The 14,035-nt window shown below is 40.8% G+C and overlaps 1 protein-coding gene across 3 annotated transcripts in view; it reads right to left on the bottom strand.

Moving 5' to 3' along the window:
• The window catches only part of adcy8 (adenylate cyclase 8 (brain)), a 140,522-nt gene that overhangs the window by 119,571 nt on the left and 6,916 nt on the right, over window positions 1–14,035 (bottom strand). For 2 of the 3 annotated variants that reach the window (XM_057857862.1, XM_057857864.1), the window contains exon 2: window positions 379–1,820. In XM_057857862.1, the coding sequence (XP_057713845.1) occupies window positions 379–1,188 (810 nt within the window). In that variant the 5' untranslated portion in view covers window positions 1,189–1,820. Of the gene's footprint in view, window positions 1–378; window positions 1,821–6,198; window positions 6,268–14,035 lie in introns of those variants that run through there. The other variant, XM_057857863.1, reaches the window with a different exon arrangement.

Here is a 14,035-nt window from a genome sequence, read left to right as displayed (position 1 = left end):
CTCCTTCCTTGACTGACAATCATGATGATGATGATGAAGAAGAAAACCTGTGCACTTCACTGAAGATGACACAGGTGTCAAGGGAGCCTTACACAGTACCTCAATAATCCGCGAATAACTGAAACCGCAAATACCAAAGCACGACGCAAGGGATCTCTGCACTGCACTGGTTTAGTATTTTCCGGCTGAGTTAAATCACAGATCAAATTTAATCCGCTAGCATGTGGGCAGATTTCGAACAGAACACAAGGGTTAACTTGACATCTGCACTCAATTCATTGGCTTCCGCTGACAAGCCAAGAAACCAAGATAAGGAAATCTTAAGAAGGTGCGGAAAGGACCCAAAGAAGGGGGAGGGAAAGAAAAGCGCTTGCCCACCTGGTTGGCGGAGAGCGTCGCGTCGCGGGCGAGCAGCAGCCTGACGCTCAGGTGCAATCCGGAAGCGAAGAGCCCGGCCAGGATGGCCCAAGCCAGGGGCAGGGGCAGCATGCCGTAGGTGGCGAAGAGCGCGAAGAGCACGTAGCCGGCGCCGTCGCCCAGCAGGCCGTAGCCCAGCCCCGCCGCCAGGATCTGCGTGGCCATGGCCGCCCAGGTGACGGCGCCGCCGTAGCGCAGGTATCCGTGCGAGGCGGCGTCCTTGCGCGCCGCCACCAGGGCGCAGATGACCACCTCCACGCCGGCGAAGAAGCCCAGCAGCGCGCCCTTGACCGGGTCCACCGGCGCCGAGGCCACGGCCAGGTGCAGCGCCAGCAGGGTCAGCTTGGCCACCACGTCCAGGATGTTCATCACCACCACCGACTTGCGACGCTGGCCCAGGAAGTAGCGCTGGTACAGGCGCTCCAGCTCGCGCGACTTGAAAGCGTTGCGCAGCGTGGGGAAGATGACGCCGCGATACGTGTAGCCCCAGTTCAGGAAGAAGTCCGAGTTGGCCGGCGCGCACGGGTCCAGCTGCAGGAAGCCCAGGTCAGCGCCGTCCCGCTCGGGGAAGACCTTGGTGCCGCCGTTGTTGTGCGCCGCCGACGCCGACGGCTTGCGCGGCCGCTCGGGGTCGGGCTCGCCCTCGCCCCGCTGGTGGATGAAGCGCTGCTCGGTGATGTGGCGGACGGCGTTCTGCCACAGCAGCCTCTTGCCTCCGCTGCCGCCGGGCTCCTCGCCGGCGCCGGAGCAGCGGACCTCGGACAGCTCCATGTTACCTCGGTGCCTGGCGTGCGCGGCGGCGTGAAACCGGGGGCGCGGGTCCGGGACGCTGCTTCTGCTGCTGGTACTGGTGGCGGGCGCGGCGCGAGGCGGCTGCGCGGGGGGAACTCGTCGTCATCGTCATCATCCTCCTCCTCACCCCCGTCCTCCTCCTCATCATCGGCGTCGTCACGCGAGGAGACGGCTCATAAATCTGCCGCACCGGAGCGAGAAACGTGGATTAGCGTCCGCGCGGATTAGCGTCCGCGCGCTGTCCTAAAAACGCGCCGGCGGAGCCTCCGGCAATCGTCCGCAGTATTCCCGGACCGTCTTCCCGCACGTGAGGGATCCGACGCCCGTCTTCCTCCTCCTCGCGAGGGACGCAACACCTGGTTGAGAAAGGGAGGGGGAGGGGCGGCGGAGCTCCGCCGCGATCCCTTCTTTTTCTGCCTCTGCCAAAAGGGGAGAAAAACACTCGCCTCCTTTCTCCTTTTCTTCCTCTCTCCTCTGCCGAGGCTGACGTGTGACGCGGTGGCCGCCTCCGTCCACGTGGTGCCTTTTCCCACCCTCGTTCCGCCGTGATTGACATTTCAACAGTACCGACGCGCGCTTCCGAAGACCTTCGCCGCGCGACCTTGAAGGGCCTGAGCGAGAAAATGTCAGGAATCAAATATTGAGAGCGCAGTCACTCAACTCGTTGTCCGTCATTGACGGAGATGGACGTCCGATCCATTTGAAGTGGAAGTGAACTGCCGCACTCCCACTTCAAATGGACTGGACGTCTTAGGGCTGCAGAGTAACAATTTTTATAGACTTCACTATCAGTTGACAGGACATGGGGCAGATCCATAGGGGGCCTATTTTAAAAAACCTAAAATTCATATATTTTCAAAACCAAAGCCACTAGCAACCTAAAACCAAAACAGGTACCTCCCTTCGGCATATACAGTGCCTTGCAAAAGTATTCGGCCCCCTTGAACCTTGCAACCTTTCGCCACATTTCAGGCTTCAAACATACAGATATAAAATTTTAATTTTTTGTCAAGAATCAACAACAAGTGGGACACAATCGTGAAGTGGAACAAAATTTATTGGATAATTTAAACTTTTTTTAACAAATAAAAAACTGAAAAGTGGGGCGTGCAATATTATTCGGCCCCCTTGCGTTAATACTTTGTAGCGCCACCTTTTGCTCCAATTACAGCTGCAAGTCGCTTGGGGTATGTTTCTATCAGTTTTGCACATCGAGAGACTGACATTCTTGCCCATTCTTCCTTGCAAAACAGCTCGAGCTCAGTGAGGTTGGATGGAGAGTGTTTGTGAACAGCAGTCTTCAGCTCTTTCCACAGATTCTCCATTGGATTCAGGTCTGGACTTTGACTTGGCCATTCTAACACCTGGATACGTTTATTTTTGAACCATTCCATTGTAGATTTGGCTTTACGTTTTGGATCATTGTCCTGTTGGAAGATAAATCTCCGTCCCAGTCTCAGGTCTTGTGCAGATACCAACAGGTTTTCTTCACGCAAGGGGGCCGAATAATATTGCACGCCCCACTTTTCACTTTTCAGTTTTTTATTTGTTAAAAAAGTTTAAATCATCCAATAAATGTTGTTCCACTTCACGATTGCGTCCCACTTGTTGTTGATTCTTGACAAAAATTTTTAATTTCATATCTTTATGTTTGAAGCCTGAAATGTGGCGAAAGGTTGCAAGATTCAAGGGGGCCGAATACTTTTGCAAGGCACTGTATGAGTCTCCATGAGCACCAGCATCAAAAAATTCAAAGTCGTTCCCTAATAAAATCCCGATTAATTCTATATAAGTATAACAAAACTTGAACAAAAAAAAAAAAAAAAAGGCTATAAAATGATCAGATTTTACACTCGATGGAAAAAAAAAATCACCAAATGCAGAGATAATCACCTATATTTTCAGGATCAATGGCAATCTTTAACATATCATATAAGTGTTTGCAAGAAATAGCAACTTTAAATGTCATGTGTAAATCCAACAAAATCCAACATGGTGGCCATCACAAAACAGCTTTTTAAGTTAAAAATTCTCATAACTGAATGCTTAAATCGCGCAATTTCAATAGATATGAACGTAAAACAGCCTAGATTCAGTTATCGTTCATTTTACATAATTATTTCAAGCCAAAGTCACGATATCGTGTAATCCAACATGGCGGTCGTCACGAAACAAAGAGCTTTTTAAATTGAAAATTCTTGTCAAATGCTAAAACTGCAGAATTTCAATAGATATGAACATAAAACAGTCTAGATTATTTTTTTAAAGCAAAAAAACGGGGCAGTTATCATTCATTTTACGTAAATATTTCAAGACAATGTTAGGGTATTGTGTAATCCAACATGGCAGCTGTCAAGAAACAAACAGTTTTTTAGTTGAAAATCCTTGTCAAGTGCTTAAATCACGGAATCTCAATAGATATGAACGTAAAACAGTCTAAATTCTTGATTCTTCTAGATTCTTGGTTTTAAATCAGCAATCTTTAACATGTCATATCAAGTTCAAAGTTATTTCAAGTTTTTGCTAGAAATAGCAACTTAAATGTCATGTGTGAGATGCAAAATCCAACATGGCGGCCGTCACAAAACAAAGCTTTTTAAGATGACAATTCTTGTAAAATGCTTAAATTGCAGAAATTCTTTAGATATGAACATAAAACAGTCTAGATTATTTGTTAAAAGCAAAAAACGGGGCAGTTATCGTTCATTTTACGTATTTTACGCTTTTTAGTTGAAAATTCTTGTCAAATGCTTAAATCGCGGAATTTCAATAGATATGAATGTAAAACAGTCTAAATTCTTGGTTGAAAAAGCAAAAAACGGGGCAGTTATCGTTCATTTTACGTAAAACATTTCAAGCCAAAGTTACGGTATTGTGTAATCCAACATGGCGGCTGTCAAGAAACAAAAAGCTTTTTAATTGAAAAGTCCTGTCAAATGCGTAAATCGCAGAATTTCAACAGATATGAACGTAAAAGAGTTTAGATTCTTGGTTAAAAGCAAAAAAACAGGCAGTTATGGTTCATTTTACATAAGTATTTCAAGCAAAAGTTGCGGTACTGTGCAATCCAACATGGCGGCCGTCACGAAACAAAGAGCTTTTTAAGTTGAAAATTCTTGTCAATAAATGCTTAAATCACGTAAAATAACGTAAAACAGTCTAGACTCTTGGTTAAAAGCAAAAAAACAGGCAGTTATCATTCATTTTACATAAATATTTCAAGAAAAGTTTAGGCTAATTTTTTCCATTCATTTCACTGTATTTATAACGTTTCAAAGTGCATGCATGGTGCAAAAAATATAGTCACTACCTTGAATCCCTATCCAAATCACACTCCTGCTTATTTGTATGCAGTAAAACCTTTGTCCTATTTCCACCTAAATCCGGCGTTAGAACGCAGCGTGAGTTTGAGTTTATCACAGAGAATCGCGAAAGCCACCTGAACGCTCTATGGGTCGGCCCCCTACGGGAAGGTGTGGCGCAATGTCAGTGGGAGCCGTCTTGTCAACTGATGGTGGAGTCAATGCATTTTTCACTAGGAGCACAGTGGCCCCCAATTTAAAATTTTTGGGGAGCGAGCAGAAGATTCAGGGGCGCACACTGTAAATCGACATGCTAAATTTTCCTCTAATTTTCACTGTTTAACTGATAAATACTTTCATAATAAATCCATTAAACAAAAAACTTATGAATCTATATTTTATTCTCTATCAGTTTTGACATCACCCAGTGTACTGCTTACAAATTAGGTTGACATTTGTGTTACATCTCCTAAAATGGATTCTGCAAAGCATTAAATGTTCATAATCCGATGACGTGATTCAAACTGATCGATAGATTAATCAATATCTTATATAAATGATAGCTGCAGCCCTAGAACAAACCATTGATGAACTTGCATGAAAAGACCTTTCATCGTCCCTAATCATCGTGGTAAAATGGCCTCAGGGCGGCCATGTTGGTAGGGGCAATGTTCCCATTAAAGTCAATGTACTGACATTTAAATGAAGTCATACCGAGCTTTTTCATTTTATTTTTTATTTGAAATATTATATGCCATTTTCTAAGTGGCTGCCATTGGTGGCGGTAGACCTCCAATCCATTTGACATAGAAGGGTTGACCCTCCCACTTCAAAGGTATTAGACGTCTGCTAGTGATCAACTCATGCAGTTCACAGCAGGAGGATGAAAACAGCCAAATGCTTGGATGTTTATCATCGCCAATGGCACTGAAAGAGTCAACTCATTGTCCAATCCATTTGAACCCCTTAAAATGGCTCCCTCTAGTGGTGTACAGGTGAATGACTCCTCAATTCTGCTTAATCCTTTCAGGGACAGTGGTCAATCTATTCAAAAACTAACAGTTACGACCTGTAACTCTTTATAGGGCAAGTGACTATTTTTGGTCATTGAAAACACAAAACTATGAGCAATTATTGTTAGATTTATAAAATGATGAATCATTATTGTAATTTTGATGTCTAATTCCAAATAAATTTATAAATAATGTTCAAGCTTGTTTTTTAGTCGCACAAACAGTACCTAATTGTACCTCACAGTATCTTATTTTTTACTTTACTTTATTAATATGACGTGTTCTGGCCCCACTAAATGTCAAGTTGTTCAGCTTTACAGACAGCAAACGAGGCAATTGTGCTTTTTGAAGCTTATTACTTCCTTCACTTTTGACAATCTATCATGCTCTAACACACATATGTACATGCCTGTTCAAAACGACACACATTTTAACGAAAGAACAGTCGACACAAAACGATTGGTGTTAAAACGTCCATCTAGCCTGATCAATATGTAAATTTAGTAGACTAAATTAGCCAAATTCACAAAAGTCCGCTAGCTTAATTGCTACAAATGCTAACGTATTTACAATTCTCATAGCAAATTGCTCACACGTAACTCCACAAACTGTACCTCTAAACTTCATTACAAATGCATACACAAACATATACAGTTTTAGCTGAAACAACTTACAGCCTTATGTGGGCCAAACCAGAGCACAGTGATCTTTTATCCATGTCAGACATCCGAGTGCTCCTGAATCGAAGCATTATTGAACGACAGTCCAGCCAGACCTAAAGATGCCAGCTGGGGGCAGTGTTTCCTCCACCATTAATAATCACAAAAATACATTTTATTTGAAAGCGCCTTTCTGGCACTCAAGGTCGCCGTGCAATCATTTTAAAAAATAATTTATACAAATTAAAGAGAACAGTAAAAATAATACAGTACAGAACGTTCAAGTAAAAATTAAATTATCAAAATACAATACTTTTGACTTTTTGGATAGTTATTTTGAAATTTTAAAGGGTTAATTCCAATTTACACGGAAATTCGGGTTACTTCGCCAGCATAGGAACAGAACTGTTTCGTAACCCGGGGACTACCTGAACATACATAGTGCTGCAACGATTAATCGATTAACTCAAGGAATTCGATTAGTATCAAATTTTGCTGCTTTGAGGATTCGTTGAATTAAAGTGGCATTGCAATAGTTTGTTATGAAAGTGTTTGCGTTAAGTTTATTGAATTTGGTGGAAACACTGCCCTCTAGTGGCAACAGTGAGTAGGACATAACTCATTTAACATGGCTGAATCCAGCTGCTCCCTGTTAAGACCAACATAAGGTTATAAGTTTTTGTTTAAGCTACTATGATTGTTGATGAATTTAAAATTTAGTTTAGAGGTATACAGTACTTAGCTGTTTTTGTGGGAATATGTGTTTGAATGATTTGTTATGAGCATTGCAAAAAGAAAAAAAAGTTAGCATTTTTTAGTATTTAAAGCAACACTTTGCTTAACTTTTTTTGTTTGGCAGGGTTCCTGCCACCCTCCTTAAACTTAATTAGTGGCTGTGAAAGTGATACAGACCCCCTCATGATATAAAAGAGGTTACATTCAACTAGTTGTCAGTGGACATACTATAATAAATGTTATGAAAAAATTTTATGAAGTTTGAAAACTTACCTAGTGTTGCTTTAAGCCAGCAGAATTTTGCATGCAAGTTTGCCAATTGTGCTTATGTTGTACTTCCATCCTCATTTTTTAATTTATTAATTAAATTAATTTTTTTTTAATGTATTAATTGTTCTTGTGTAATGCAATTATTATTATATTATTATACGACTACGATATCGGACAACTCTAGTAAACTATGGGGGGATTTTTTTTAACCGTCAAGTTGACATAATTTTTAATTTCTCGAATATTTAGTTTACTGCTTTTAAAGGCCTGAATTTTGACATTTTTACTTTTTAAAGACCCATATAAACCATGCATACATACACACACACACACACACACACACACACACACACGCAGACACACACATACACTGTACATACACATACAACTATATATAAATACACACACAGTTTATCACAAAAGTGAGCACACCCCTCGCATTTCTGCCGTCAACACTGTTGTCGTCCAACATGCCTCCTAGCATGCATCGCAGCGCTACAGATGTAAATAACAATCTAAATTCATGTTTTGTGCTAATAATTTCTTCAGTTACTGTTCCAATTGTTTCATTAATTGGTAGTTATGGTACAGTGTATCACAAAAGTGAGTACACCCCTCGCATTTCTGCATATATTTAAGTATATCTTTTCATGGGACAACAGTGACAAAATGACACTTCGACACAATGAAAAGTAGTCTGTGTGTAGCTTATATAATAGAGTTCATTTATTTTCCCCTCAAAAAAAACTCAAAATATATCCATTCATATCTAAACCCTGGCAACAAAAGTGAGTACACCCCTGAGGAACTACATCCCTAAATGTCCAAATTGAGTACTGCTTGTCATTTTCCCTCCAAAATGTCATGTGACTCGTTACAGGAGTGCTGTCAGCTTTGCTGCAGAGATTGAAGAGGTAGGGGGTCAGCCTGTTAGTGCTCAGATCATACATCAAATTGGTGTGCATGGCTGTCACCCCAGAAGTAAGCCTCTTATGAATACGGTACACAAGAAAGCCCGCAAACAGTTTGCTGAAGACAAGTCAACAAAGCCCATGGATTACTGGAACCATGACCTATGGTCTGATGAGACGGGCGAGCTTTCTTGTGTACCGTCTTCAGAAGAGGCTTCCTCCTGGGGTGACAGCCATGCATTCCATAATACAGTGAGGACAGTTCAGGCTTCTGGTCCAGTGCGGCTTATTTATGAAAAAATGTCGGTTTTGTGCCAAATTTGTTGGGTAGCTGCTTACAGTCAGGTGTGCCTTATAGTGCAAAAATTACAAAATATATGGCGGAAAAGACAGACAAGACTGAAAAAGCAGTTTCTGCTCTTGCACCCCTCTTGAAAATAAACTGTTGTATTTTAAGCCAAAAGAACTGTTGTGTTTGATAGAACAATATGTCAATATGCTGCAATAGCAGATTCATGGCGCATTAAGTCCCTGCACTATTTTTAATTTGTCCGTTTTACCCTGGAAACCCCTGTTTACAGACATCGCGCAACCGCTTTTGTTTCAACCTAGCCATAAAGAGAAGTTATCGTATTTATTATTCGAAATGTCTGTCATTTTTAGCTAAGAATCATTAATTGATGTGTAATATTTAGTTTAAAAAAAAAAAAACTTAAAAATTATTCACTCGCATATTTTAATCTTTTAAAAAAAATTACGTCACAATGAAAAAAACGGCGTCTGTAAAAAAGGCACGGATATCTACCTCATAACTATTGCTTAAGTGTATTTATCTCATCACTGTTGCATTTTCCCCAATATTTTAGATGATAAATATTCGATCCAAACAAAGAAAAATAGAAAAAAAAACGTTTAAATATGAAAAATTAAATCTCGACCACTCCTTGTTGTCTGCGATTTCTGCATCGCGACCCTTGTTATATCACCATGTTTCACACATAAAATCCCCAAAAAATACAGCTCTGGCCATTCACAGCTGTGTCCTGACACTCGGTGATACATGCTACATGGAGTTTTTGGATTGAAACAAGGTAAGTATGCGATAATATCTCGGTAAAATCGTGACGTCTCTCGCGTGCTCTCGCCTCCGGTTAGGGTTTTGCTGTTTAAAAAAAATGTTGTTTTTTTTAAATGCTCCTGTTCAAAATTTTTCTTCCCCCATAAATTTAGATTTTAAGCTATCCAATGATGTATTACACATGCATATCAGACAATTTTGAAAGTTGGCCAAATTGGGGTTCTCAGAGCGGAACTTCAAGTCACCTGAGTGTTTTCTGCCATACATATACACTATATATTATACTGAATTGAAAAATACAATCAAAAACTAGTCATTTAACAAATGACATCAAAAAATGAAAATAAATACATATGAAAGAAAACACAGCACATGGTTTAAAAACTGATGGCTCTATGGATCCAGATCCTACATTTTAGGGTTGTCTATCAAGCCATCTCAAGTCACATGAAGAGCAATTTCCTGCTCCACTTTATGGTGGCCATGAAGGGGGACAAGGGCTGCAGTCAGCGCTGCTAGCCTGAGATGAGATGAGTAGCGATGATTCTCTCGTAAACCTTGAGGAGACCCCCCCCTACCCCCACCACCACCTCCAACACTGTGACTCACGCTCGCCCAGCGGCAGCGGGGAGGAAAGTTGCCTCATTGCTATTCCGTCTATTTTTACCCGCCCACCACCTCCTTTGTCCCCCGGAACGGAGACGCGTGCAAAGCTTTCTCCCCCCCAAAAAATTTTGGTGCCACTTTGACCAGTTCCGACCCGTTGGGCGTTCTGGCGCAGCGCTTACTCTCCCGCAATTTGATGAACAGACAAAATACTAGGACTGTCCTAAATCTAATCATATGAGCAAAAACTGAACCCGATCACGTCATTTTCAGAGGATCGGAATCGGGTAAAAGAGATCCAATTAAATTAGATTAAATATTTACTGGAGGTGGGAACCTCTGGGCACCTTACGATACGATTTACAAGACAAGCCTCACGATAATGATGATATCACGATTAGCGCTGCAGCTATCGAATATTCTAGTAATCGAGTAATCGACTGAAAATTCTATCGATTAATCAAGTAATCGGATAAAACATTTTTTTTTTAGGTAATGAGCAATTATAAATATACATGAGAAAAAAGACATTTAATCCAATATTGAACCATTTTCAGTCAATGTCTTTATTTTCGATGTACATTGTTGAAAGCAGCCAACAATTGCATCTAAGATGTGACTAGAAAAAAAAATCACTGCTTTCACTCAAAAAACCTCTAGATCTTATTAAAAAAAAAAAAAAACATATTTCTTACCGAAAAATGTAATTACGCTTGATAACACACATCACTTGAAAGCTACGTGTTTTTCCCATGTGTTCCAATTGAATTTCCATTTGTGTCAAGCTATTTTTAAGTTGTAGTTAAGTTTTAAGTTAGTCTAAACTGTAAATACTGATAGGATTTTGATTTTTTGCAGTGTTCAAAATAAATGTATGATACCTGCTGTATTGGAGCACATTAGGGACCAGTGCTACTTGGTGTTTTATTCAGCAATGACTGCTGAGCTGACACTGACAGTTAGCTTTATTATGTTTTAGTTTTACACCCTCATCATTCTACAGCGTTGTGATTTTACAGATTAAATAAAGCCTGTATGTAAGACACATTAGCCACACATCGACAGTGGTCATAACATAAATCTAGCCCTTCGGAGGGCTAGATGTTACGTGAGCGAGTGACAGTAAAGTTGTATTTATTAGCAATGAGAAGTCTACTGCTTAAAGATGGCGGCTGTTTACTAACGCTGCCCAGACGCGGTCGAGTTTTATTGCTTCTTCCTCTACGCATGTGACGTCAGCGCGTTGTCCCGCATTAAAAGTAGTCCGGGCAAAATGTGATGCTTAGAGCTGGCAAAATGAAACGATTCCTCGAGGTGAATAAAATTACTCGGATCAGTTTTTAAACTCGAGTTACTCGAGTTGCTCGAGTATTCGTTTCAGCTCTAATCACGACATGGTGATGCAATTATCGATAGAAAATAATTATATGATATTCTACGATACAAGTAAACAGAAAATCGTCACCCTTCTGCTGTGAATGTTCATTCACTGCCATCCCTCCCGCTTCAAATGCATTGGACGTATATGGCCATCAGTGGCAACCAATGCCAGGCATTGATTCATTTTGGTTCATTTTGGAATATTTCACATCATTTCCTGTTGATTTGGGGGCATTTAAAGGGTCACTTCCTGTGGATTTTGGGTAACTAAAAAGGAAGTGACTCAAAATCAACGGGACGTCACCTGCAAAACCCCAAAAAATCAAAAATTCCGGCAAGACATTCTAGCCACTTTCATCCCTGCACATTGGGCGACTCAGACTCACGTGCAAAAATATGTGACTTGTACATTCCTACAAAAAAAAAATTTAAACCATCTTTGCTGCCTCTCTTTCGTCACACCCTCATTTTTCTCCATTTCTTGTTCCACATCTAATCAATGAGCCAAAATGAAGTTTTGAGACAACATGTCTTATTTACATCCTCAGAGATGAAGCCTTAATTTTTTTTGCCCCCCTTCTTCCTGTAATGCAAACGACTGGATGCTGAAATTTCCCTCAGGATTAAGCATCCTTGATAATCCTTCGTAATCCTCTTCATTCCGTTCCCAAAACTTGATTTATCTTCACGTGCAATTAAAGTCCATCCAGCCGTGCCTCAACATAAACACTTGAATCTTGCTGACGGTTTGGACTTTGGCAGCAAAATCAATTAGCGTGTTTGTCCATGCGTGTCTGAATGTACTCCTTGTCAAAGTCCAAGTTTACGAAAGTATCAAAAGTATCCAAGTAAGGCTGCAACAATTAATCGATTAACTCGAGTAATACGATTAGAAAAAAAGCTTCGAATCAAATTTGACCGTTTTGAGGATTCGTCGAATTAGAGTGGCTTTGTAATGGTTTGTTCTGAAAGTGTTTGTGTTTACTTTTATGGATTTAGGTGGATTCACTGCCCTCTTGTGGCAACAGTGAATATGAGATACAGTCATGTGAAAAAATTACGACAACCTACAGACCCTACTCACATGATGTCACAACCAGTGTTGTTAATCTTACTGAAAAAAAGTAATTAATTATAGTTACAAATTACTTCTCCCAAAAAGTAATTGCGTTAGTAACTCAATTACCTGAATGTAAGAGTAATTAGTTACTTGGCAAAGTAATTGGTGATAATTACTTTTTTTTTTTTCCTCAAAAAAAAAAAAAAAAAAAAAAATTGGCCACACTATGTGAATTTTTTTGTGAAGGTTTTTGGTACAATTGGCCCGAGCCCAATTCTTTACCCTAATTTACCCTTTACCCTGAATCAACTGTTAAAAGTTGTTAAAATTGCTCCCATTATTGCATTAGTTCCCTTCTCTCTACTTTCGACATATGAAAGTTTTAAAACTGTTTCATCATTTAAAGATAGAGTCAAGTCAAGATTTTGCCGATTTACAAGTATTTTAGATAAAAAGTTACTTAGGTTCGCTAGGAAGGTTCTCTACAACAGAGCCGTCCTAAAAAGTCTACTGCTTTAAGATGGCGGATGTCTACTAACTCATTTAGTGCCATGTCTGTCATTTTGCATCTAGTTATATCTATGTACAGTACATGTGATATCTACCATGTCTACCATATCTACCATAACATGCAGGCGTAGTTTGTAGGCTATCGGCTAGAACATGTATTATTGGAGCTACCTAGCATCGCGTTTGCTCGGCGTCACAACTTACTTGCCTCCTCCCTACTCCCGCTCTGCTCTGTCGTCTCGGTGAGTCCGTCTCCCTCAGACTTTTCGACCAATATAGTAACGCATAGTAACGCATGCCTTTCCGTCCTCAGTAACGGTAACGGCGTTGCCAAGATGAGAAAAGTAATTAATCAGATTACCCACTACTGAAAAAATAACGCCGTTAGTAACGCCGTTATATTGTAACGCCGTTATTACCAACACTGGTCACAACCACGCCTCCGCGCCATATTTTCCGTCAGCTTGTCGGGTTTAAGCATTACCGCAACGTAAATTCCTCCTATTATGGCGTGTTTTTCTGCTCGTTAACATTAATAATCAAAATGGTGAAGGCGTGTGTGGCGGTTGGTTGCAATAACAGTGAAGATAGACGGAGAGACTTGAAGTTCTACCGTATTCCGAGAGACCCGGAGAGGAGAGCGAGATGGACTGCTGCAATTCGACGAGAAAACTGGGCACCAAACGATCACTACAGACTATGTAGTAGTCATTTTATATCTGGTAAGATGCATTTAATATATATTTAGAGGGTTTTGGGCTGACAAGCACAATTAAGATCATTGCAAGGCTAATCGCCAACAACATACAGATTCAAGATGCTTATTTCTTCCACCATCATTATTTTTTGAATAATATTTAGCTGGTACCTAGTGAAAGAAGTTAAACAGGTGTGTCCAAACCTTTTGCAAAGGGGGCCAGATTTGGTGTGGTAAAAATGCGGGGGGCTACCTTGGCTGATTTACATAGAACAATATATTTAAATGAATTTTAGCAAGCCCTTCTGTGTGTCACATTTGCTTTATAATTTTTTTAATTCATAATTTCAACAATCTCGTCTTTGTGGCGTTCTCTTTCGACACTCGGGCTCTTGCGAAATACTGCTGCTGTGAAATTAAACTAGCTTCAAGTTGCTGTAATTTCTCGCTGCGTATCTTCCCTGTAATGTTGTCGTACATGTCAGCGTGTCTTGTTTGGTAATATTGCGTCACATCGAACTCTTTGAAAACAGCGACTGTCTCTTTGCAAATGAGGCAGACACAGTTGTTACGTGTTTTATTGAAGAAATAGTCCAATATCCAAC

Source organism: Corythoichthys intestinalis, chromosome 14 (assembly GCF_030265065.1).
Source record: "Corythoichthys intestinalis isolate RoL2023-P3 chromosome 14, ASM3026506v1, whole genome shotgun sequence".
Classification (NCBI taxonomy): domain Eukaryota; kingdom Metazoa; phylum Chordata; class Actinopteri; order Syngnathiformes; family Syngnathidae; genus Corythoichthys; species Corythoichthys intestinalis.
This window is presented reverse-complemented; position numbering and strand designations above follow the sequence as displayed.